The 25,027-nt window shown below is 48.0% G+C and overlaps 1 protein-coding gene and 1 long non-coding RNA gene across 5 annotated transcripts in view; one reads left to right on the top strand and one right to left on the bottom strand.

Annotated features, from left to right (window-relative positions):
* LOC132534072 (uncharacterized) overlaps positions 1-25,027 on the top strand; it is a 109,260-nt gene that overhangs the window by 65,175 nt on the left and 19,058 nt on the right. The window lies entirely within an intron of this gene.
* Positions 975-13,799, bottom strand: KCNE3 (potassium voltage-gated channel subfamily E regulatory subunit 3). Of its 2 annotated transcripts, none has more exons than XM_016186905.2 (2): positions 13,695-13,799; positions 975-3,892 (listed from the first exon to the last, which is right to left on the bottom strand). In XM_016186905.2, the coding sequence occupies exon 2, from the start codon at positions 3,874-3,876 to the stop codon at positions 3,565-3,567; it is 312 nt and encodes a 103-aa protein (XP_016042391.2). In that variant the 5' UTR covers positions 3,877-3,892; positions 13,695-13,799; the 3' UTR covers positions 975-3,564. The 2 variants fall into 2 exon arrangements, with proteins under 2 accessions (XP_016042391.2, XP_016042392.2); XM_016186906.2 differs by lacking the exon at positions 13,695-13,799 and adding an exon at positions 11,956-12,037.

Raw genomic sequence — 25,027 nt, 5'->3', positions numbered from 1 at the left:
GAGAGTGAAGACACAGAGGCTCCCCAGTTGCTCACAGGGAGAGGGGAGCAAAGGTGGAAGCTGGCAGCATGAGGGGTAAGAGTAGAACTGCGGAGCTGATCCAGCTTAGAGCCATGTGCTTGGTATGGTGGTGGTGGGTGGCACTTCCTTGAGCCAATGAGTCCCAGGGATTCTGTCATCTAGATGGGTTGCTGGCTTCCTGCAGTGGAGGTACTGTCAAGATGTGAATGCATCTGAGGATCCAAACTTTGAGTTAGAGATTAGCAAGACATGGGAGCATAAGTACAGTTGTTGCACCTGCCTCCTGTGGCTCACTGTGGCTCACTGTGGACCAGCAGCAGCCTGCCCCTGGGACCCTCCCAGGTGACCTCTCCATCAGAAGCAGCTGCCTCCTCAGAAGACCCTCTCGAGTGGGGAAGTCAGCCTAGACAGCCTGGAAGTCTGGGGGCTCTTAGGTGGATGCAGGCATCCTTCAGTCTTTACTCCTTGACCTGCAAGGTTTTTGGACTTGTGGAGCTTGAGCTTGCTAGGCCAACTCTCTACCACTTAGGGGATCACCATTTTGGCATTTGGCCACAGGTTTTTCTTTCCTTCAAATCCCACTGAAGGGTGTCGTAGGCCCAGTCCCTAATCTAGTTGGCTTCTGGCCTCAGGTTTTCCTGCTAATTCCAATAGAGGGTAGTAAAGGCAGCAGCCCCTGGGACCACAAGGGGCCCCTGGGGAAAGCAAGCCCCCCCATGAGAGCAAGGCCCCCGGGTAGAGCAAGGGCCCCACATCTGGCTGTGGAAATTTAAGTCTGTTGTCTTTCCATATATCACACCTTTTAAAGAAGGTTCTTCTCTTTCTCCCTGTAGAGAGGAAGAAAGACTAGAGCATCCATGGGACTTGATACAGATTTGCAGGAAGTTAAAATAACTGTTCATGTGATGAAATGAATTCTGTGACCCTCTTTTCATTCCAGAAACATGTACATGTTTAGTTTTCAAAGGTTAAGTGGGTTCTCCAAATGTTTATTGTACAAGTAATGTACTCGTGAACACCCAAATCAAACATTACATGATTTATTTGTACATACATTTTTTAAAATTTATTTTCTCTTTTGTTGCTCTTGTTGTTTAATGTTGTAGTAGTAGTTGTTATTATTGATGTTGTTGTTGTTAGATAGGACAGAGAGAATTGGAGAGAGGAGTGGAGGACAGAGGGGGGGAGAGAAAGATAGACACCTGCAGATCTGCCTCACCTGTGAAGCGACTCCCCTGCAGGTGGGGAGCCAGGGGCTTGATCCGGGATCCTTACACCACAGTTCCTTGCACTTTGTGCCACATGCGCTTAACCTGCTTCACTACTGCCCAGCATTTATTTATTTATTTTAAAAGGGAGACATTAACGAAACTGTAGGATAGGAGGGGTACAACTCCACACAATTCCCACCACCAGATCTCCATATCCCATCCCCTCCCCTCATAGCTTTCCTATTCTTTGACCCTCTGGGAGTATGGACCCAAGGTCATTGTGGGTTGCAGAAGGTTGAAGGTCTGGCCTCTGTAATTGATTCCCTGCTGAACATGGGCGTTGACAGGTCGATCCATACTCCCAGTCTGCCTCTCTCTTTCCCTAGTAGGGTGGGGCTCTGGGGAAGCGGAGCTGCAGGACATATTGGTGGGGTGTCTGTCCAGGGAAGTCTGGTCGGCATCATATACATTTTTTTTTAAGTAGGAAGGGAACATCACCCATAGTCCTACTCAGACATAACTTCTTTTTTTTTAAATATTTATTTTATTTATTTATTCCCTTTTGTTGCCCTTGTTGTTTTATTGTTGTGGTTATTATTGTTGTTGTCGTTGTTGGATAGGACAGAGAGAAATGGAGAGAGGAGGGGAAGATAGAGAGGGGGAGAGAAAGATAGACATCTGCAGACCTGCTTCACTGCCTGTGAAGCGACTCCACTGCAGGTGGGGAGCCGGGGCTCGAACCGGGATCCTTATGCCGGTCCTTGTGCTTTGCGCCACCTGCACTTAACCCGCTGCGCTACAGCCCGACTCCCTCAGACATAACTTCTATCAAAATATTCTTCCAGTTATGCTTCCTCACAAATATATTTCTATGGGGTCTTGTGGCCCAGAGAGTGGGGAGTGGGCAGGGGGCATAAAGTAGAAATCAAACAGAAGAGTGGGATTTGCAGCTTGTAACGGATCCACCCTCCGTCCGCCTTACATGTGTTAGATAGAACCATATGGAACTACTGATCTTCAGTTATTGATATTTCGCCCTACAGGACACAGCAATTTTATACGGTTCAATCTAATGTCGCACTTGATGGTCAGAACTGGTCATCGAGCCCTTAGAGGTGATCATGGTCGACTTCTTTGTTAAGCTGAAGAGGGAAAAGTATCAGAGCAGAGTCAGCAGTGTCTTGCGCCACATGAGTGATAGAATCAGGGCTGGTTCCCTTTCCACAGAACCAAGGACCTCATTTGCACTCTGCTTCCCGATCACCCTCTAGGTGTGTGTCATAGTAATCCTCAAGCAGAGTTCCGCTTGGTATCAATTTCTCACAGGCCAACCCTCCACAGGGAGATGTGGCTGGGAAGGGCTGTGACACGGCTGAAGGGGCCAACAGCCATGGGGCTCAAGAGACGCAACACCCAACGTCCCGCACTTGCCTGGCTCCTTCTTCACGTCTCAAGAGGGGCCTGGACGATGTATTGACCTGGTCACATGTTCTCGTGATATTTACCAAAGTCAGATATTTTTAATTAATTTTTTTTAAAGATAGAGACATCAAGGCAGAGAGTGCAAAAAGAGATCACAGTTCCAAAGCTTTCTTTAGTGTGCTGGGGGCCAAGCTCGAGCATGATAAAGCAGACCATTATCCCAGTGAGCTAGTTTACCAGGCCTATATTAATCTTCTTAGGAAGCCCCTCCCCCTTCCCCAACACACACACAGTGTCTTAAGTGTTTGCTAGGCTTGGATCCATTCTCATGAGACACAAAGCTTCAAAAGGCACCAGGCAGGGAAACCAGAGTTTCTGGGTTCCAGCCGTGATCTGTGTGGGCAGAATGGTACTAGTCTAACTCCCCTTGCAGGGGGATAAAATCAAAAATACTGAATGAGTTAAATGATATAAAGCGAGTAAATATAAGTAAGTAGCATTCGTCAGATTCCTCTTTCATATGGAATAGTCATCACTGCCTCTCATAGTCACTAAAGACAACAAATCAAACAAATGTGAAATGTCCCCGTTCCATTTCCCTCTGCTACTACTTCCTATTCTCCCTCCCACCACCCCCAAACCCAATACTACAGGCCCTGGATCAGTCTTTGGTCGTGATATTTTGCTGCTTCTGTGGATTTGTTCATGAGGCCTTCACTAATAACATCTCTTTTGGTTGGAAAATTAATGTCTAACAATTATGTTGTCTGGAAAGAGAGTTCTTATCCACAAGGTCCCTTTCCTCCTGCCATGACCTTCCTTAGCACTGTTTCTGGCCGAGGTCACAGAGAGGGACACTGTGGCTCCGTGTGGCTCCTTGCTGAATCCCAGAGGCCCCATAGCACAACACTCAGATCATAGACACTCGGTTCTTGATGTACACGTGATAGGGGTCGCTGCGCTTATCCACCTTACGGGAGCGGGTGTACCCTAGGATGAGGCTGCCCACAGTGACAGCGAAGAGGAACATGACAAAAAGAATGTACATGTAGGAGTTGTCATCGCGGCCGAGTTGGCTGGCCTGTAGCTTCTTGCTCAGCTCGTCTGACTCTGGCCCCACCCCTGGCCGACAGAGCAAGTTGCTGTGCAGAGTGACATTGAGGGCCTTCAGCACTGCCTGCAGACTCTCATACCAGGTCACAGTCCCATTGGTGGTCTCCATGGCGACAGAGACTGCGCTGAGGGAGAAAGGGAGACGGGTACTGAGGGTGAGAGGAAAGAGGGGAAAGGCTTCTGTTACTTGCAGCTTCCCCACTAATTCAGACCCCAGCTAATATCCCAGCACCAAGGTTCATTTACTTTAAGTATGTGTCCACCTGCCCGTCCTTTCCACTGGACTGCAAAGTCAGTGAAGGCTAGGTCTGCTCCACAGTACTCTCTCTGCTGCACAGAGCATTGATGGTGGTTCCCAGCAGGTGCTGCAGAGATACTGGTAGAACAAACCTGCCTTCCTTAACTATCATCACCCTCTGTCCTTTCTCTGGATTCTGGATAGCCCTGAGCCTAAGACTAGAAGAACCTTAGAGATTCTTTAACCCAGCACCTTCTGTTTGTCACACAGGAAAGCCAAGGACCGGAGGGAAGCCTCAGAATTTCCCTTCAGCACAGTTCTTTCTTTCCCTTCCACAAACACTAGTTAGACCATCTTGGGCATAATTAAGAGTCCATCCTACTTGAATTATTTTACCTCTCCACCATCCTATGTCTCAAGTGCTCTAGGTTCTCTAGCTTTTTGGGAGCACTCTATGGGGAAGGAGGTGGCCGGAGGAGCTGGGGGAAGCTGAGAACCACAGCTGATACTGCAGAAGAGCTCCGGGCTGGGCCTGAGGGTGTACAGTGAAAGGGACACTCAGTCTGATGGAGGGTCTTCCTGCTCCAGAGGGAAAAGACACAGACCTCAGGCATCCCACCTGCAATACGACTTGGTTGTGTACCTGGCACATAGTAGGTGATGATATATGTCTCTTTTCCTTCTTCTCCTTCTTGGACTTTAGACTACATTGTGGAAAAAAAAAATCTGAAGACAACCCTGCATCTTAGTCTCTTAAAAAAATATATTGTGCCCTTTAAACAAGGCTCCATTCTTACTACATTTAAAAATATATTCATTTTGAGAGAGAGAGAGAGAGACTGAGACCAGAAAACTGCTTAGTTCTGGTGTATGGTGATGCCAGGGATTGAACCTGGGGCCTGTAAGCACACTCACTTCTTCAGGAAGTTTTCCTCAGGTGCCCTTTACCCCTGACACCCCTGACCTGGTTGAGCTTTATCACCACAGACTCCCCCACAGCACTTATACAGAAGGCAACCTGCGGCTCTCTTCTTGCTGTTAATAAGGATATAATCAGACCACGTGTTCCTGGTTAGAATGGCTGTCTCCCCCCAAAGTCAAGGGGTTCACCCCGGGACAGGCTGAGTATTCTTCTTCCCTAGAGGTTCTCTAATAAGTGGCCACTTCACTCACTTCTCCAGAGGCCAGACAATGAGTGTATTGACTAGTTACAAAGTGTTCCTTTACCTAGGTAGATTTTTTTTTAATCATTGCATTATGATTTATAGGACAGCTGTCACAAGGATAGTGTCTTATCTCTATTTGCACACCACTCCCATAACTTAAGATCTCCTCTACCATTGTGACCACATCCCCAATTCTCTCTTAACCCCCCCCCCACCACCACACACACCCATCTTTGGCTTTGCTGCAACAGGCCACACCTAGTCCAAGTTTCACCCTGTGTTTTCCCTTTCTTGCTGTGCAGGCCATTTAACCAACCAAAGCTAGCCAGCACGACTCTTAGCCGTGAGGTCTCTCCCTTGGAAGGGTGACACTGGAGATGAGCAGCAGCACTCTTTATGGACAACATTCCGAATGCAGAACTGGGGAAAGATACAACAGCCATCCGGGACTGCTCCACAGTTCACTTGAGGCCTTCCAGGGCCCCCTGCCATCCAGTGTGTGGATGGAGATAAAGAGAAAAGCGCTCACTGAGCTAAGAGGCAGGAGAGTGGCTGGAGAAATCATACAAATGGTAGAGTGCAGGACTTCTCTGAAGCTCCCAGTTTGACCTTCAGTGTCACATGTACCAGAGTGAGGCTCTGACTTCTCGCTCTCTTTCCTTTTTCTTATGAAATAAAGGTCTCTAATTCTATCTCATATGAAATAAATAAAATCTTAAAAAAAAACAACCAGGAAGTGTTCTCACCTGCTACCCCAGTTTACTCCTTCTTCCCTTGTGTGAGCCAACATACAGCAGGTGCAATTAGACTCCTGAGCTATGGAAATGGAGGTGTAATTACTCGTGCAGCCAGCTATAACTGGGGCAGGGGCTGCCACCCAGGCACTGTGCTATGAGCTCAGGGAAGCCCAGACTAAGTTTCTGCTCTCAGGGGCACGTAATTTAGCTCTCTGTAATTTAGGAGACAAGTTGGCGGTACTAGAACCTACAGGAAGATGGGAGGAGTTCTGACCCTCAGAGCAGAGTATTTACAGGAAGGGCCGCATTTGCATCGAATCTGGATGGGCTTTTATTTATTAATTTTTAATCTTTTTTTCCCCACCAGAGCACTGCACATCTCTGGCTTATGGTGGCACAGGCTTTTAGGAAGTAGAGGAGGCAAAGGAAGGAAACAAATAAACAAAAGCAAAACAGAAAAGTGTACAAAATGGGGCCAAGCAGCAGTACACCTGGTACCATATGCAAGGATCCAGGTTCAAACCCTACGTCCTTACCTACGGGGGCGAAGTTTCATAAGTGATGAAGCAGTGCTGCAGATCTCTCTCTCTCTCTCTCTCTCTCTCTCTCTCTTCTCCTATTTACCTCTCCTATCTCAGTTTTCCTCTGTCCTATCAAATAAAAGAAAGTGTTTGAAATGTTTAAAGATGGACAGCAGCATAAAGAGGTTGGTGTGTAAGATGCTTGGAAGGGTGAGACAGGATGTGGGATGAAGAGACCAGCAGGAGTGGGGGCAGCAGGTAGCAGGAAGGCCAGACCAGAGCACACCAGGTGAAGTGCAAGGATCCGTACAAGGATCTCAGTTCAAGCCCCTGGCTCCCCACCTGCAGGGGGGGTCGCTTCACAAGTAGTGAAGCAGGTCTGCAGGTGTCTATTTTTCTTTCTCCGTTTCTTTCTTCCCCTCCCCTCTCAATTTCTCTATGTCCTATCCAAAAAATTGAAGAAAAAAAATAGCTACAGGAGCAGTGGCTTTGTAATGCAGGCACCAAGCCCCAGTGATAACCCTGGAGACAGACAGAGAGAAAGAGAGAGAGAAAGAGAGAGAGAGGAGAGACCAGCAGGAAGGAGCCAGGTCACAGAGCCAGGCCACAGGAGGCCTTGAACACCAAGCTGTGGAGCTGGCATTTCACCCTGCAGGTGGAAAAGAGCCATGAGTGGTGTTCACAGAGGGAACACACTGATCAAAACTCTGCTTGCTAAGGGCATGCTGGCTGGTACATGGACCAGAGCGGGGAGGAATTGAGGCAGTGAGCCCAGTGGTAGGGCCTTCAAATAGTTTAGGCACCAGAGACTGAGACCCAAGCTGAGTTATAGGGATGACAAACTGTAGAAGGGAAAAGATGTGAGAAGCATCTGAAGGAGGAAATGGCTAATGTGAGTGTGTTGGTGGTGAAAGCGGCCTTGGGTGGTTTTACAGGATGGTGTAAGTGTCTGGAGGAGGACATTTGCAGGGAATTCAGCTCCATGTCCTGAGTGAGCTGCATTTTCCACACCAATCTAAGAAGGCGAGGGCCAGGAGATGTTCAATGCATAGCATAGTTTCTGTTTTGGACTATGAGAATGTTCTAGAGCTCTGAGTCATGGCAATGTGCATACAGCTAACACTAAGAAAGTGTGTACTTAAAATGGTGAAGGGACCGACCAGGTAGTGGCACACCTGGCTGAGTGCAAATGTTACAAAAATGGTGTAGGGGTGACCTTGGAAGTGGTATGATGAAAGCATTAATTTTTATATTTTTATATTTTAATTAATTAATTAATTTTTGCCTCCAGGGTTATCACTGGGGCTCGGTGCCCGCACTATGAATCTACTGCTCCTGGTGGCCTTTTTTGTTGTTGTTGCTGTTATTGCTGTTATTGCTGTTGTTGTTGGATAGGATAGAGAGAAATCAAGAGAGGAGGGGAAGACAGAGAGGGGAGAGAAATATAGATAACTTGCAGACCTGCTTCACCGATTGTGAAGCGAACCCCCTGCAGGTGGGGAGCTGGGGGCTTGAACCAGGACGCTTGCACTGGTCTTTGCGTTTTGCACTATGTGTCCTTAACTAGGTACACTACTGCCTGGACTCCAAGAACATTAATTTTAAGAGCATGAGGTCTCAAATTCAATCCCTAGCATAAAGTGATACTTTATTCTTATTCTCTCTCTCTCTCTCTCTGTGTGTGTGTGTGTGTGTGTGTGTGTGTTTGTATGTGTTATTAGCAAATAAATCTTTTTGAAAAATAGTTGAGAGCCAGTGAAATAGTTTACTTGGATAGTGGGCTGCATGGGCATGGCCTGGGTTCAAGCCTGGTCTCTACCACTCTGAAGGAAGCGTTAGTGCTGTGATCTCTTTCACTCTCTCTCATTCTCTCTCTATTCCTTCGTCTTTCTCAATCTTTAAAAAACAAAACAAAAATGGTTAAGGGCCAAAGAAATAGCTCACTGGGAAGCACGCCCTAGCACCACCTTGCGGGATGCCATGGTAGCACTCGTGGAAGTTCTGGTACTATGATGCCTCTCCTCTTTGTGTTTGTCTCTATCTCAATAAACAAGCTTACCTGGGACAGTGAAGCATGCATTAGGCCTCCGCAACACACACACACACGCACACGCACACGCACACGCACACACACAGATGGCAAATTCTGATGTCTTTTGTCATCAGTATTATTATCATTATCTGCTTAGCCTATCTTCTGACAGGCACGTGTGAGTATATATACTCAAGGAAGATGAACTACCCTATTCTAGTGGCCAGGACTGTTTCCCTGAGCAATCACTGTTACTAGTTTCATTTTTCTTTTTTTAGATAGGACAGAGAGAAATGGACAGAGGAAGGTAAGACAGAGAGGGAGAGAGAAAGACAGACACCTGCAGACCTGCTTCACTGCCTGTGAAGCGACACCCCTGCAGGTGGGTAGCCAGGTGCTCAAACCGGGATCCTTATGCCAGTCCTTATGCCTTGTGCCACATGCGCTTAACCCATCGACTCCCCTCATTTTTCTTATATATTCTTACATAGGGGTGGGGGGTTCACACGCAGGCCAGAGGGAAAGCAACCTGAGTCTGGAAAGTTCACCAAATACCAGGCAAATCTCTTGATTCTGAGTTGGCTTCAGGCTTTAGCCCAGTCTGTCTCTCTGCACAAGAAGGTTTCTCAACCCCTCAGTCACTTCAAGATGTCTCTGGGGACATCCAAGGTCTGAATATTGATGTGGGGAAGCGGAAAAGCCCAGAGATGGATAGCAGGGAAGGTGGCAGAAAAGGAAGCAATAACAATAAACACACAGAATAATAATAATAATTTTAAAAAAACCTCCAGGGAGTTGGGTGGTAGTACAGCGGGTTAAGTGTAGGTGGTGCAAGGCGCAAGGACCGGATAAGGATCTCAATTCGAGTCCCCGGCTCCCCACCTGCAGGGGAGTCACTTCACAGGCGGTGAAGCAGGTCTGTAGATGTCTGTCTTTCTCTCTCCCTCTATGTCTTCCCCTCCTCTCTCCCATTTCTCTCTGTCCTATCCAACAACAACATCAATAACAACAACAATAATAACTACAACAATAAAACAACAAGGGTAACAAAGGGAATAAATAAATAAATAAAATATTTTTTTTAAAAAACCCTCCAGAAGCAGGGTGATGGCCCAAGGGCACCCTCATGGGTTGTGCCTTGCTGTGGATTCAGACTCCCTCCCACCCTGCTTCCTTCTCCATCTCGTAGCAGCTGGGTCAGGTCAGAAACTGTGAAGCTGCCAAAGGATATATGACCCAACTCCAGGCCCACAGTGCCTCACTCTGGTGACTGCATGAGAATGCTCCCTGTGCTGTACAGATGGCTGCTCAGGGGCCAGACATTTGTACTTAAACATCCTCTCTTCCAGGGTACTGGTGTCTCAGCAGGAGCTTCTAGAAGGCTGCAAGGGTCTGAGACTCAAGAGAGTGATATGAGTGATGGCATGACAACACAGCTGGGCCAGTATTTACACAGCAACATAACTTCATCTAAACACGGTGGATAGAGACATAGTCACAGCATCCTCACAACGTGTAGCATGGCTTTGTTGAGAAACAAACGGAGAAAACTGTGCTACACTTGGCACTAGACATCCACAGACTCAGTGGGGCTATTCTTGTGGTAGTGTCAGGGCCGTCAGGGGCTTCTGAGGCGCTCTAACCTCCTTCCTTCATTCACAGTGAAGGAAATGGAAACTGAGGAGCCATCTGGGTGTTGCTGCTCCTAGTGTGACTATGGGCACAGGACTTCCCTTTTCTGGGCCCCAGCGTTTGTTGGCAGCTACAGAGTGGAGGGATTTTGCTATGTGATCCTGTGAGGTTCCGGCCAGCTCTAACCTGCCAGGAGGAGCTAGGGTGAGTGACTGAATAGACTGGTGAGCGAGGAATTTGCCAGACTTTTAGATGCCCTCAAACAAGATAGACAAGGTTGCAGACAGGGGGCTGGGTTAAGTACACGTGTTACTGTGCATACAGACCAGGGTTCAAGTCCTTGCTCCCCACCTGCAGGGGAAGCTTTGCAAGCAGTGAAGTGGTCTACAGTTGTACACTCAGCTCTAGGCCATTTCTCAGCACTCCTCCCATTTGCACCTCTTGCCTTTGTTCACTCTGTCTTCTTAGGCGGGAATGCCATGCCTCGTTGTACCAGCCTTTTGAATTCCTGTTTGTTCTTGAAGACCCAGCACCTATGTCACCTCTGTGGACCCTCTCCTGAGACTCTGCCACTCCCTACCTGTTAGTCTTTTTCTTTTGTCTGTACTCAAAGCACTTCGCATAAAACCCTACTGGAGGCCTATGCTGTACTGAAATAATGCAGATGTGTGAAGCTGCCCACATGTGACGTACCTATCGCTGCAGCTGCAGAGGGATCAGGTAGACGAGTGCTCAGGTGTGAGGATAGACACCGCAGCTCATGTCTTCCTTTACTTCCCAGGCCCCAAGCACAGACTCACAAATACACAAATCTTTGTCTCTTCTTCTGAGCCTATCCTTACAACTCACACATACACACTCCCAAAAACCTTATGAAGAGTACTTAAAGATCAACCCCATGGCTAGGGAGGTGGCTCCGGAGATAAAGTGCTGAAGTTGTGTGTTTGATTCCAGAAGCTGCATATACTGGAGTAGAATGGTGTTCTGGTCCATTTTTCCCCCCCTCATTAAATAAATAATGAATAAAGTTTGTTTGTTTGTTTGTTTTAAAGCAGCCTCAAGGGCAAGCCAAAACATTGCTCTGGGCCAAGGAAGGGGTGGCTGGAAAGAAAGAGGCCACCTCCATCAGGTGAGGCTGATGGAGGTGAAGGGGGCTGGGGAGGAGGAATTTTAAGCTTTCTCTGGAGGCCTCAATGTTCCCTGTACCTGAACTCTATTCAATCCAAAGGGCAAACACTGTTGGCCCCCAAGCGCCAGCAGTGGCTTTGCAGCCCTCATCCCTTCCCTGTGTACCTACTCAGGGTGCGGCCTGACTTTCAGTCACTCGGCTTGTGACCTTGCCTTTCATGCTGCCAACCTTGACTGTAACTTGGTTCTGTGACCTTGAGCACTGCGTTCATTTCCTCTGAACTCATCTATGAGGTGACCATAGTTGCCCAGCCCTACCTGCTTACCTCCCACAAGAACGGAGGGAGACATGGGAATCAGAGATGTTTTAGAAGATGCCAAGTACTGAGGCCAGGCGTCGGAGTACCCAGTTGAGCATACACAGAGCACACACACTACCATCCTCACCTGCAGGTCTACAGGTGTCTCTCTCCCTTTATATTCTCCTTCCCCCTCTTAATTTCTATCTTATCAAATAAGAAACAGAAATAGGAATAGAAAGAAAGAACATTCAGAGTGCTATATAGACGTGAGATAACTGTTAGCAGGTTGCACTGTTTCTGCTGCTGCTTCTGTCTCCATCTATCCATATGCCCAGGACTACCAAGACCTCCCTTCCCTGATACAAGTTGGTGCTCCTTGCCTTTAGAAAAAGCCAGGCAGCTATATTATTCGTGGCTCTCAGAAGCATTTACCTCCTCTAGAAACCTTTGTTTTCCATGCTCTCTGATCACAGTCTCTCTCCATTTAGAGGTGCCATTCTCAGTCCTGTAGTTGAAGAACACACCAAAACTGAAATCCAAAGACCTGGCTCTCTAACCATGTATTTACAAAATATTTATTATTTATTTATTCCCTTGTGTTGCTCTTGTCGTTTTATTGTTGTCATCGTTGTTGGATAGGACAGAGAGAAATGGAGAGAGGAGGGGAAGACAGAGAGGGGAATATAGACACCGGCAGACCTGCTTCACTGCCTGTGAAGTGACTCCCCTGCAGGTGAGGAGGTGGGGGCTCGAACCGGGATCCTTCTGCAGTTCCTTGTGCTTTGTACCACCTGCACTACTGCCTGATTCCCACCATGTATCTTAAGTCACTTCACTAAAGGCTTCTCCCCCCCCCCCATCAATAAGGCAATAAGAGGATGTTTCTTGTTTGCCTCTCTCTAAGCAGGTACTTTGAGTATTCACACATCCAGTTGGTGGCTAGACATCTGTTTTGAGAAATACGGAGTGAGTGAGGGGTGATAAACATTGATGGTTATCAGGAGCTGGGCAGCGATGCTCCCAGTTGAACACACATATTTTCATGCTCAGTGACTGAAGTCCAAACCTCTGTTCCCCACCTCAAGGGAGAAGCTTCACTGATGGTGAAGTAGGGCTGCAGGTATCTTTCTCTTTCTCTCTCTTCTATCTCCCCCTCTCAATTTTTCTCTGTCCTATCAAAATAAAATTAACTAAATAAAAAAGTAATAAGTAAAAAGTATTTATTTTAACAAATTGGTGGCTAAAAAAAATTGATGGCTATTATCTCAGAGAGTCAAGAAAATCTGATGGCCATTCCCACATCTCCAGCCTGGGTCGCTTCCACTTGGAGCCTCTGGAATGGCTAGAAGCCAGCAGATAATGAAGAGATTACAGGTTTACAATGCACCTTTGTAGGTGCGGTGGGGTCAGGTGTGTGTGTTGTGTGTGCGAGTGCGAGCTGGGTTCTGCCTCTCTCTGGTCTCTGGTGTGACCCAGACAAAGCACCTCTGGCTGGGCCTGTTTCCCCACATACCAGTGGCGAAGGGTAGGGAGGGGAGCTGGTTGGTATACTCTCCCTGGGCCCTCATGTATGGATCTGAGCTCAACTGCTTTCTAGACGGAACCCTCCCAGGTCTAGGCTCCTTTTCACACCCCTCACATGAGGAGGAGGTCGCCTGTCCCCTTCAGGGGGTGCCCACTGTGCAGGTACTGACCCAGGGGAGAAAGCATGAGACGGGCAGGCACCGATTTACACAGCCTGCAAAGGAGAACTCAAACCTCCTGACCCTCAGCCCACCTGTACAGCCCCGTGTGACTAGTTGTGGATGCCTTTGGGGTGCCCCCTTAGACTTTCCCGGGAATGGGACAGGAAGGACAAGGGGTTCCGACCCGGCAGGAGAATTGCGCGCCAGGCCAGAGTGCCATTTCCCGCAGGTGTTCCCGGAGACAACGGAGGGCGAGGAAAGCGTTTCCGTGCAGCCCTCTGGGGGTGGCCAGCGCCATCAAAGCCCCCACGATCTCGTGGTGGGGCGGGTCCCCAGTCTTGCTCCGCGCTCTCCACGTGCGACACCCCTGCGGCTAAGTGTCCCAGGCGCCCCCCAGTCTAACCCGCGGTCTCCAGAAAGGCGGGAAGATCGCTCGCTGGGACCAGAGCGCGGCCGCCCAGTCCCAGCGGCTTAGACGCGCCTTACCTGCCTGTGCGCTCGGCTCGGCGCCCCCGCACTGCGCCCCCGCGCGGCCCGCGCGCCCTCAGCTCTGCGCTCGCACCAGCGCTCCGCAAAGCTTCCCTCCCCGGGGCGTCCGCCCGGCCCCCGGCCCCGCCCGGCCCCCAGAACACCCACTTTTCGCTGGCCACTCCGGGCGCCTCCGCCCAGCCGCTCCCGCTGTGGGCTCCGACCCTTCCGTCCCCTGCAGCGCCTGCTTCCTGGAGCCCAGACGGGTCGCCTCTCCCAGCTGCAGCCTGTCCTGCCCGGCCGTCTCCACCGCAGGCTGCGCGCTGGGTGCCCGCAGAGCGTGGAGGGTGCTGTGCGAGTCCCCGCTTCTTGGGGGCTTCGGCCTCTGCGCTCTGAAGGGGACACGGTATCTGCAGGCATCCCTCACAGGGTGATGTTTAGGGGCTGACGAGATCGGAGAATATGCAGGATTAAAATGGGGGAGGGTGTCAAAGCCTGCGAGATTCTCATTAACTGTAGCTCAGAATTTGCATGTTTGAGGACCCGGGCTTCATCCCAGACACCGTATGTACCAGAGTTGTGCTCTGGTTCTCATGTCTTTCTCTTTCTGTCTCTGTCTCTCTCACAAACATGAAGTCCTCAATTGGATCCTGGACACCACTTGTCACGGTGATACTCTTGACTTCTCTCTATCTCATGAAATCAATGTAAGAAAATTTAAAAGTCTTAAAATAACAATAACCAGATGGTCACATGAGAAATGTCGGATTCTACACAAACCCTGTTTTCCAGACAGGATGTGGAGGTCAAGTTTAGAAAAGCGACTTGCCCACTTCACCACGGGATCCACTTGCAGAGTTGAGACTCAGAACCCAGGAATCCACTGTCTTGGAAACCCTAATCCTCATTTCCTCAGTACAAATTCAGCAGAGTCTGAGATGTGCCACATCTCACACTGACCTCCCTGCCCAGCCTCCACTCGAATTGTTGCTTCCTTGTTGGCCCTGCAGGCTGGTGGGGTGGGGGGTGGAGAAGCAGCCGGACAGCCTGGGCATGAGGGCCAGGCAGCTGTGGGTAGGCAATGGGCAGGAACAGCCTCTCAGGGACTGTGGAGTGGGTGTGGAATGAGTCCTGATCAAAGCCCTTTTTGAAAAACGATGGCCTTGCAATAATTAATAATAAACCAAGGCTAGCTTTTGCTCCCTTGCCAACTGTTTCAGAACATCTGAGGCACATTCCTATGATCACAGATGCCTAGATTGTATCTAAGAAGTTCTGTCTGTCTCTTTCTTTCGTCCTCTCTTTTTTTCTCTCTTTTTCCATCAGAGTTTTCACTAGGGCTTTGTGCATGATTCCACCGCTCCTGCTGGACTTTCTTTCTTTCTTAAGATAGGGAGAGAGAAGAAGAGACACCACATCACTGCTCCATTGCTTGCGTAGTGCCTTTTGCATGGCACTCCCATGGGTGAAGTCTTGAACCCAGGTCACTTCACTTGGTGAGCTATCTCTTGGCCCCAGTTGTTGTTTTTTTTTTTTTTTTAAAGATAAAAACCCTGGCCCACCAAAGGAATGTTGCATAGAACTACTGCTAATCCTCATCAAAACATGTCATTTCCTTGTTGTTTCTGTGGTTCCATGTTTTGACCCTGCTTCTCTTTTTCTCAGCTCACCTGTCTGTGGGGAGTTACCTTGACTCTGTGTGTGCAGTCTCAAGTTTCAGTCTCCCAGCAGTTACCCAGGAGCTGGCTTTAGTCAAGCAGACTTTTGGGTTGTATTCCAGAGGCTCTGATTTAGGAGACAGGGAGTAGAGGAAAACAAATGTACTTTCAGGGCCAGCTGGTGGCATACCCAGTTGAGCCTACATGTTACCATGTGCAAGGACTTGGGTTCAAGCCCCTGGTCCCTACCTGCAAAGGGAAGGCTTCCCTTCTCTTTTTCTCTATATCCTATTAAATAAATAAAATGTACTTTTTGGGGCTGGGCGGCAACTTACCCCTATAGAGCACACGTTACCATATGCAAGGACCCCAGTTCAAGACCCCAAACCCCCACTTGCAAGGGAGAAGCTTCACAAGCAGTGAAGCAGTACTGGGCCCCAGACCTCTGCATCTTACTTCTGTATAGATAATGGGTTGGGGATGGAGCTCTTGGCTTCCAGCTCAGGTGACCAAAGTCAATTATCTCTTGGTAAATAGAGCCATCAACCATCGAATTCCATATTAATTTATTCCCAGAACTCAAACCAGTCTTCCATTTACCTGTGTACTGGCTGAGGTCTGCCCTTCCCTTGACTGTAAAAGCTGTATGAGCACAGAATGGCCAGGTGATAGCGCCATGTCTGCCCCATGCGTGGGGAAGAAGGGCTGCAGGTAGAGTCACAGTTAACACTCTTGGCAGCCTGGTCATGGCAGCCTGGTCATGGAGAAATGCAGTGTGAATCAGAGAGGAAGTTTAGTTATCACATAGAATGATTTTGTTCCATTATACGTTAGGAACCTGGGCTGTGCTTCCGTGATCTTTTATCTTCGTGGTCTGTCCATTTGGCCCTCAGAACACTTTGTCTTCTCCCCTTGGGCTTCCCCCTTCTGCCCCACAGGCAGCACAGAGCAGCAGATGGAGGCCTGGGAGAGGTGGAGCAAGGGTGGGGCCAGTGTGGTGGCTGAGACTAAATATCTCAGGGGCCTCTTTTCCCAGCCCAGCTTCACATATGCTGTGTCCCAGGAAGCAGGGTGCACAATATTCCAGAACACAGCTTCGGGAGCTCAACAGATTTGGGATTGACCTTGTACCTACCAGTTACAGGCTATGAGAACTTCACCTCCCTGAGTCTCAGTTGTATTGTCTTTGGGATGGGGGATAAAAATTGCCTGCTGGGGGGCAGGCAGTGGAACAGTGGGTTAAGCGCAGGTGGCACAAAATGCAATGACCGGTGTAAGGAGCCTGGTTCGAGCCCCTGGAGCCCCCACCTACTGGGGGGGGGGTCGCTTCACAGTCAATGAAGCAGGTCTGCAAGTGTCTATCTTTCTCTCTCTCTCTGTCTTCCCTTCCTCTCTCCATTTCTCTCTGTCCTATCCAGCAACAACAACAGCAATTCTTCTTCTTCTAGCGTTTGCCCTTCTTCCATAGCCAGTCAGCGGCGTCAGGTTGAAAGCTGTCAGGAGCTGCTATAAAGAACAAAGGCAACAAAAGGGGGAAAATAGCCTCCAGGAGTAGTGGATTCGTGGTACAGGCACCAAGCCCCAGCAATAATCCTGGAGACCAAAAAAAAAAAAAAAAAAAAAAAAAAGATATTTCATGGTCTGGGAGGTGGTGCAGTGGATAAAAGCATTGGATTCTCAAACATGAGGTCCTGAGTTCAATCTCTGGCAGCACATGTACCAGAGTGACGTCTGGTTCTTTCTCTCCTCCTAGCTTTCTCATAAATAAATAAATAATTTTTTTAAAAAAGAAAAATATATTTTAAAAAATTGCCTGTTATAGTTGTATACCAAGTACTTTTCCTGGTACTGGAACATAGTTGTTATAGGGAAGGAGAGATCTGTCCCCCATCCTAAGGGTCCATCATGCATTTTTCTCAGCAAAGAATTGAAGAGAAAAGCATGATTATCCCAGTAGGTTAAACTTATTGAAAATAAAACATGTTGTGGCATGTACAACTGTTATGCATGTACAAACTGTTGTATTTACTGTCAAGTGTAAACACTGATCCCCCAATAAAATAAATAAATAAAAATTTAAAAAGAAGGAAGGAATTAAGAAAGGAAGGAAGAAATTAAGAAACAGAGAAAGGAAGGAAGGAAGAAAGGAAGGAAAAGAAGGAAGGAAGGAAGGAAGGGAGAGAGAGAGAGAGAGAGAAAGGAAAGACAGAAGGGAGGAGGGAGAAAGTGACCATACTGATCTCATTGAGGTAAGTGGCTGTGCCTTTGACCTCTGTTGAGAGTAGACATGGTGGGAGCCCCTCTCAAGGAGAGAGGGGGTGGGGGAGAGAAAGACGTTGCCCTTACGATCTCTGATTTTGAAAGCACCTGTGTCCAGTTGCAGAGTGACTGTGGGAAGGTCCCCTATTATTATGGGGGGAAAATGCATGTTATAGCATGAGAGAGAGAAAGAAAGAAAAATGAGAGAAAAAGACTAACTTACATTATGATGGTCACATGGAAAAAGCAGAAAAAGAGCAAGCCCCCCAAAGTTAGGCTTTTTTAAAAAAAAATTTAACAATGTAGATTTTTAATGTATTTATTATTTTATTTATAAAAAGGAAACACTGACAAAAACCATAGATTAGGAGGGGTACAACTCCACACAGTTCCCACCACCAGAACTTTGTATCCCATCCCCTCTCCTGATAGCTTTCCTATTCTCTAACCCTCTGGGAGTATGGACCCAAGGACATTGTGGGATGCAGAAGGTGGAAGGTCTGGCCTCTGTAATTGCTTCCCCGATGAACATGGGAGTTGACAGATCGATCCATACTCCCAACCTGTCTCTCTCTTTCCCTAGTGGGGCAGGGCTCTGGGGAATCGGACCTCCAGGACACATTGGTGGGGTTGTCTGTCCAGGGAAGTCTAGTTGGCATCATGCTAGCATCTAGAACCTGGTGGTTGAAAAAAGAGTTAACATATAAAGCCAAACAAATTGTTGACTAATCATGAATCTAAAGGCTGGAATAGTGCGGATGAAGAGTTGGGGGTGGGGGGGTCTCCATTTTGTAGATAGCTAGTAGGCATATTTTAGTTATATTCCAAAGAGCCTGTGGCTATACTAGTTTTTTTTTGTTGTTTGTTTTCCCGGAGCCTGAAATCTGATATGTAGCTGGATCCAAGTTATTGTCTGAGGAGATGATGTCATTGAAAAAGGACCAGAAAGCTGGATCATGATGTCATTGAAAAAGGACCAGAAAGCTGGAGAGTAGCTCCCAAATATGGGAAAGGTGTATAAATATTGTTGACTGTAGCCCCCATCAATTTGATGTGATCTGGGGCCCATATTCAGCTTAGGAGCCTATGTGACCTCTGCATCCCTGTAGATCTGAGCTCACATTCTGTGGTCATGAGTAGGAACGTTCCAAGCTACCCCAATTTCGGGACCCATCTTTCTCAGGTGTAGCATAGAGTATGTTGTCCAGCCTCCCTTCAGAGGATGGAATGTTCTTTACCGTTGTTGATCCAAGTTGAGGGCAAGGTTCTACGGGGGCCCACAAAGGGGTCTATTTTGTTGTTCCTGATAGAGATGACCAGTAACAATGGAGAGAGGGATTTATTCGAGGTCTATGCCCATTATGTCTGTTTGGGAATCTCAGGACTCCCCGAATAGGGCCCCAGCTGATGGGGTAAGGTTATAAAGCCAAAAAGCCCCACCTACACCTGTAACCACTCCTATTTCTGGGTGATAACTTCTCCCTCAACATAATGAGTGCCCCATAAAGACTTTTTAAAAACATTTAAAGTTATTTTACTTTATTTTATCATCATCATCATTATTGTTACTGGAGTACTGTTCAGCTCTGGCTTACAGTGATACTAAGAATTGAACCTGGGACTTTGGAGTCTTAGGCATGAAAGTCTTTTTACATAACCATTATGCTAACTCCTTCCCCCCTCCAACCCCACCCCCAAGACTGACTATGAATGAGAGAATGCACATTCACTGTTGAAGCTCTTGGTTTAAACAATAAGGAACTCTTATGCCTGAGGTTCCAAAGGCTTAGGCCCAATCCCCTGATCCAGGATAAACCTGAGCTGAGCAGTGCTCTGGTTAAATAAATAAATAATAAGGGGAAAGTGGGGTTTATGAGAACTAGGGTTTGCAAAGGAGGTGGCTGTTTCAGAAATCTTGTGGACAACAGAAACTGCAGCTCAAACTGATGTAAATAGAAAGGGGATTTATTAGCCCAGATAATGTCCTTAGGAAATTTGGATGAGGACAGGGGTAGATAGCATAATGGTTACGCAAAGCGACTCTCATGCCTGAGGCTCCTAAGTCCCAGGTTCAATCCCCTGTACCACCGTAAACCAGAGCTGAGCAGTGCTCTGGTTAAAAAAAAAAAAAAAAAAAAAAAAAGTTTAGATGTCATTATGAGAAGCTGTATGATTGGTTGGACAGACTGAAAACAGTGTCCTCTCCCTACAGTAGGACTTGGAAAACAGATAAGATTTGGGTAGAGGAAGTCGGGTGTAGCAGCGGGTTAAGTGCGGGTGGCGCTAAGCGCTAAGACAGGCATAAGAACCCCAGGTCAAGCTCCCGGCTCCCCACCTTCAGGGGAATTGATTCACAGGCGGTCAAGCAGGTCTGCAGGTGTCTATTTTTCTGTCCCCCTCTCGGTCTTTCCCATTTTTCTCCATTTCTCTCTGTCCTATCCAACAACAATGATATCAATAATAGCCACAACAATAAACCAACATTGCGAGTCGGGAGGTAGACCAGTGGGTTAAGTGTACGTGGCGCAAAGTGCAAGGACCTGCGGAAGGATCCCGGTTCAAACCACCAGCTTCCCACCTGCAGGGAAGTGGCTTCACAGGTGGTGAAGCAGGTCTGTAGGTCTATCTTTCTCTCCCACTCTCTGTCTTCCCCTCTTCTCTCCATTTCTCTCTGTCCTATCTAACAACAACGACATCAATAACAACAATTATAACTACAACAACAATAAAAACAAGGGCAACAAAAAGGAAAATAAATATAAAAAATAAAAAATAAACCAACAAGGGCAACAAAAGGGAATAAATAATTTTTTTTTTTTAAATTTTGGGTAGAAAGGAAAAAGAAAGTCACCCCATAGACTAAACTGGGCAGCACTGAGAAAGGGGAGTGAGTCTGCACTTACAGCTCTGGAGTAGAGAGAGGAGGTGTGTTAATGGGTCCTGGACGGCAGTGGGCTTGAGGCCATCGAGAGTCACAGGACTTAACTCTCTGCTCACTGGAAATGTGAACCAGGCTGCTGCTGGTGGGAATGGGCCACTCATTCCTGGAGGTGTGAGGACAGAGCTTCCTCATCAGGTTGAATCCCTGGGACCACCATAAGCCAGAGCTGAGTGGTGATCTCAGTTCTCACTGTCTCTCATTAAAGTAAGTAAATAAACATAAATTCAATGAAAAAAAAAAGGCACTCAGTAGCCCGGAAATCATCTCTGCCCTCCCCTCCTCAACCTACGTCTCTTCTTTACCTGTTCTCTAAGGGGAATGCTACATCCTTCTCTCTCTCTCTTTAATTTTTTTATTATCTTTATTTATTGGATAAAGGTAGCTAGAAATTGAGAAGAAGTGGGAAGTAGGGAGTGAGAGAGAGACAGAGACACCTGCAGCACCACTGCACCACTTGTGAAGCTTTCCCCCTGCAGGCGGGGACCAGGGGCTAAAACCTGGGTTTTTGTGCATTGTCACATGTGCACTCAATCAGCTATGCCCCCACCTGGCCCCCTACATCCTCCTCTCTGACCTGCTTACAGGATGTCTGGAGACATTTGAATGCAGAATCTTGTTCCTGCAGCAAATGTGGGATTGATCTAGTGGGAACACTTGTTCTTTCTAGGGCTGTTTCCCCTCATACAGGAGGGCTGAGGCTCTCTGGTCTCTGGAACTCTGCTATCTCTGGTTTCACCCAGTAGACTCAGCCCTGGCCTTCTGGAGAGGAATCGCACACACAGTCAGGTTTCCAAAGCACTGCCACACCCACTGTCTCCTTTGGTCCTTTTTTTTGACCTCTGAAAAAGGCAGAGCTGTCTTTGGAGTGAGGGTGGGGGTTGTCTCATCTACAGGCCTTGGGAATCCAGACCTGAGTTTAAGCCTCAGACTTGTCTCCCACTCACTGTCTACTGGGGGCATATCTTCATCTGAGCCATTTTCCTCTCCTGAAAATGGTGTCAGTGATTCAGCCTGTGGGTTTGCTGCTTAGTGCTAAGATTAATGTGAGTAAGGCCTTAGAATGGCACTGGGCCCTCATGGGTTGGGACAGAGAGGAGTGGAGCTAATAACCATGAACCTCATAGGCGCTCAGCACCTCGGGCAGCCAAGATTGGCGCTGCCATTGGTCAGGATCCTGCATGGAAATAGATGGCACCTTGAAACCGGGTAATTTGCAGAGTGTGAAGGAGGGTTTAGGAAACCGAGGAGGAATGGTGCAGTGTACCCCGCTAGCAGTGGTGGGGAGGGAAGCCACTGTGAGGCAGAAAGGGCAAAGGGACAAGAGCTTCTAGAACCAAAGAGGGCAGCTGGGCTGGAGCTGGGACTTTGGTAGAGACAGCAACCAAGTTAGGGTGTCCTAGTGGGAGCAGCAATCCAGCATTATTATCTCTGATTCTGAGAAACACAAGCTAGGGGTATACTAGCCAGTGGGTACAGCATATGTTCTCTTTCTTAAAATTTTATTTTATTTTATTTTATTTTATTGTGCCTCCGGGGTTATTGCTGGGGCTTGGTGCCTGCACTATGAATCCACTGCTCCTGGAGGCCATATTTTCTCCTTTGTTGCCTTTGTGTTGTTTATCATTGTTATTATTATGCTGTCATTGTTGTTGGATAGGACAGAGAGAAATGGAGAGGAGGGGAAGACAAGAGAGGGAGAGAAAGATAAGACACCTGCAGACCTGCTTCACCACTTGCAAAATGACCCCTCTGCAGGGAGTAGCCGGGGGCTTGAACCAGGATGCCTACATCCGTCCTTGCGCTTTTTGCCCTGTGTGCCACTGTGCTACTGCCTGGCCCCCAAGATGTTTATCTTGTAACAATGAGTAGAAAGCTCAGGAAACTTCACTTGAAAAGAGACTTCTAGTGGAGCTGGGCGATAGTGCAGTGGGTTAAGCACACATGGAACGAAGCACAAGGACCAGCGTAAGGATCCCGGTTCGAGCCCCCAGCTCCCCACCTGTGGGGGGGGGGTGCAGGGGGTCGTTTCACAAGCGGTGAAGCAGGTCTGCCGGTGGCTATCCCCTCCTCTCTCCATTTCTCTCTGTCCTATCAAAAAAAAAAAAGAAAAAGAAAAAAGAAAAGAAAAGAAAAGAGACTTCTGAGACAGAATTCAGCTGCTGATGCCACAGACCATTTCCGGGCACCTTTGCGGGGCACCTGCTCAGGCAAGGCCCTGAACTAAGCCCAGCCGGGGAAGCCCATTCAGAGGAGGCCTTGCAAAAGAGCAGATGATGACAAAGTTGATGGCTTATTTCCATTTAATATATATACCTTTCTAAGTACCAGAACCATGCAGGAATAAAGGGCTGCCTCAGGAAGCAGTAAGCCTTCCATATCTGGAGGCCAGTGAGTAAGGCTGACCACACCACAGACTGTCACTGTCAACAAAAGGAGCCATGTGGAGGCTGCAGAATGCTGTCACTAAGTGTCACAGAGAAACATGGGCACCCTCCCACTCAGCACTCACTCACTATACAGTCTGTTTATTTCCAGGAAAGAGACTTCACAAACAACACAAGGCTTTCTGGAATTGGGAAAGCCAGGGTATCAAATACCCTTCTTTATAAGCTTGGTCTCCTTCCTGGACAAAGAGCCCCACTGGGAAACCGGAGATGAGCTCTACCAGGCAGGAGGAGATTGGGGGCCCAGCAGCAGTGGCCTGACCAATTCTATAGGCTGAACTCTGGCCCTCAGCTCTGCCCCCACACAGCCCAACTGTTCCTGGGGGCTTTCTGCCCCTAGAGTATCCTGTTTACTATATATCCCATAGATTCTTTGTTCAGTCATCTGCCATTCACTCTCATGTTTTTGTCCAGACCACATGGCAAAAGATGGCTGCTACTGCTGTTACCCATCAGTGCTGGTGGGAAGACTAGGGGAACCCCAGGATTTTGGCTGGAGCAACTGAGTGGGTGTTAGGGGCATTGCTAGTATGGAGAAGTGTGGGTGAGGAGCAAGTTTGGAGAGGAAGAAGTGCTATTTGAGATCAATCAAATTTGGAACATCTGTGGGACATGCAGATGAGGGGGTGGAGGGTGGGCTGGGCAGATGAGTTTGTAGATCTGGAGCCTGGGTGTGAGGGGAGAGGATGTAGATCCAGGAGCCCAAGGAGAGAGAAGAGGAGGGTAGAGGATCCATCAGTGTGAGCCATGGGACTAGGAGAGGGAGCCCAGAAAGACTGAAATGTAGCTGGCAGAGAAGTGGTTTAGGGCCCAAAATGAAAACAGCAGTCTCATCCACAATCTCTGGCTTTGCAGCCAGAGGTGTGGCCATGTTATGAGGGGGGGGAGGGGGGGGAACAGGCTGCAGAAGGCTGACTGACTTGTATGAAATCAGATGGTTATTAAGGGGCAGTCAGTCCCTGGTTCCCAGTTTGGGTTCTTTTGACACTTTCAGAGCTGCCTTGGAAAAGCCAGTGGGATGGGCATGTATTCTGGAGGCAGAAAGGAAGAATCACCACATACTTGGTGACTTTCTTCCACTATATATTCACTAGCAGCAGAGAATTCTGCTCAATCTGCAGAGCTGCACTCAGGAAGCAGCCTCTCTCTGCAGTATTGCTGGTCACTGTTACAGAGGCAGAGAGAAACCTGATGATCTGACGTCAGCAACTAAATCAGATCCTGCAGAAGTGTCACACTCAGAAGTGACATGTCACCCCTGTCCATAACTCATTCACCAGAACAGATTCCCTGGCCTCACCCAGCCACAAGGGGGTCGCAAAGTATGATCCTGCCATGTGCTCATAAGGGGGAGAGTCAGAAATATTTGGTGATTGTTAATAATTACCATCAATTTCCTGCTTTCTGTTCAGTGCCAAGTCCTGAGCCCTAATGAGGCTAAGTCTCAGGAAGGGCAGGTAACTCGGTTACTGTGCTATGCTGAGTCATTCTCAGTGGTCAGAAGTCTGGGGCTGGCCACTGAGAAAATGTATATAAAAGGATATGTACCTCGTACTAGAAATAGGTATTGGATAAATGTGCTTCTTGACCAGTCTCTGGGGGCATTTCAGCACAGGCTCTATGGGCAGAGTGGCTAGAAAGGAGAACTGAGTACCAGTGGGTAGCGACGTCAGGTGTGGCCCTCCACCCACAAACTCTTAACTCCTTTTTTTTTTTTTTTTTTTAACCAGAGCATTGCTCAGCTCTGGTTAATGGTGGTGTGGGGGACTGAACATGGGACTTGGGAGCCTCAGGCCTAAGTCTCTTTGAATTACCTATTCTACTATCTACCCCCACCCCACTTTTCCCGACTAATTATTTTCCCTGCTCGCCAGTCTTCCAGATGCCTCCTCATAATCCTCACCTGCACCAGCTTTATGTTGTCCCTTCCACACTGAGGATGGCTCACTGAGTAGGAGCCTCAGTAAGTTTTACTAACCTAAAGATGACATGTAAGAAAACTTTAACCTTTGGCATGTATACAATTTGAGGAAATTTTCTTTTATTTTC

This window comes from Erinaceus europaeus, chromosome 17 (assembly GCF_950295315.1).
Source record: "Erinaceus europaeus chromosome 17, mEriEur2.1, whole genome shotgun sequence".
Lineage (NCBI taxonomy): Eukaryota > Metazoa > Chordata > Mammalia > Eulipotyphla > Erinaceidae > Erinaceus > Erinaceus europaeus.
This window is presented reverse-complemented; position numbering and strand designations above follow the sequence as displayed.

What these genes read in the sequence shown, in the direction of transcription:
- KCNE3 (XM_016186905.2), bottom strand. Translation starts at nt 3,876, where the DNA reads ATGGAGACCACCAATGGGACTGTGACCTGGTATGAGAGTCTGCAGGCA.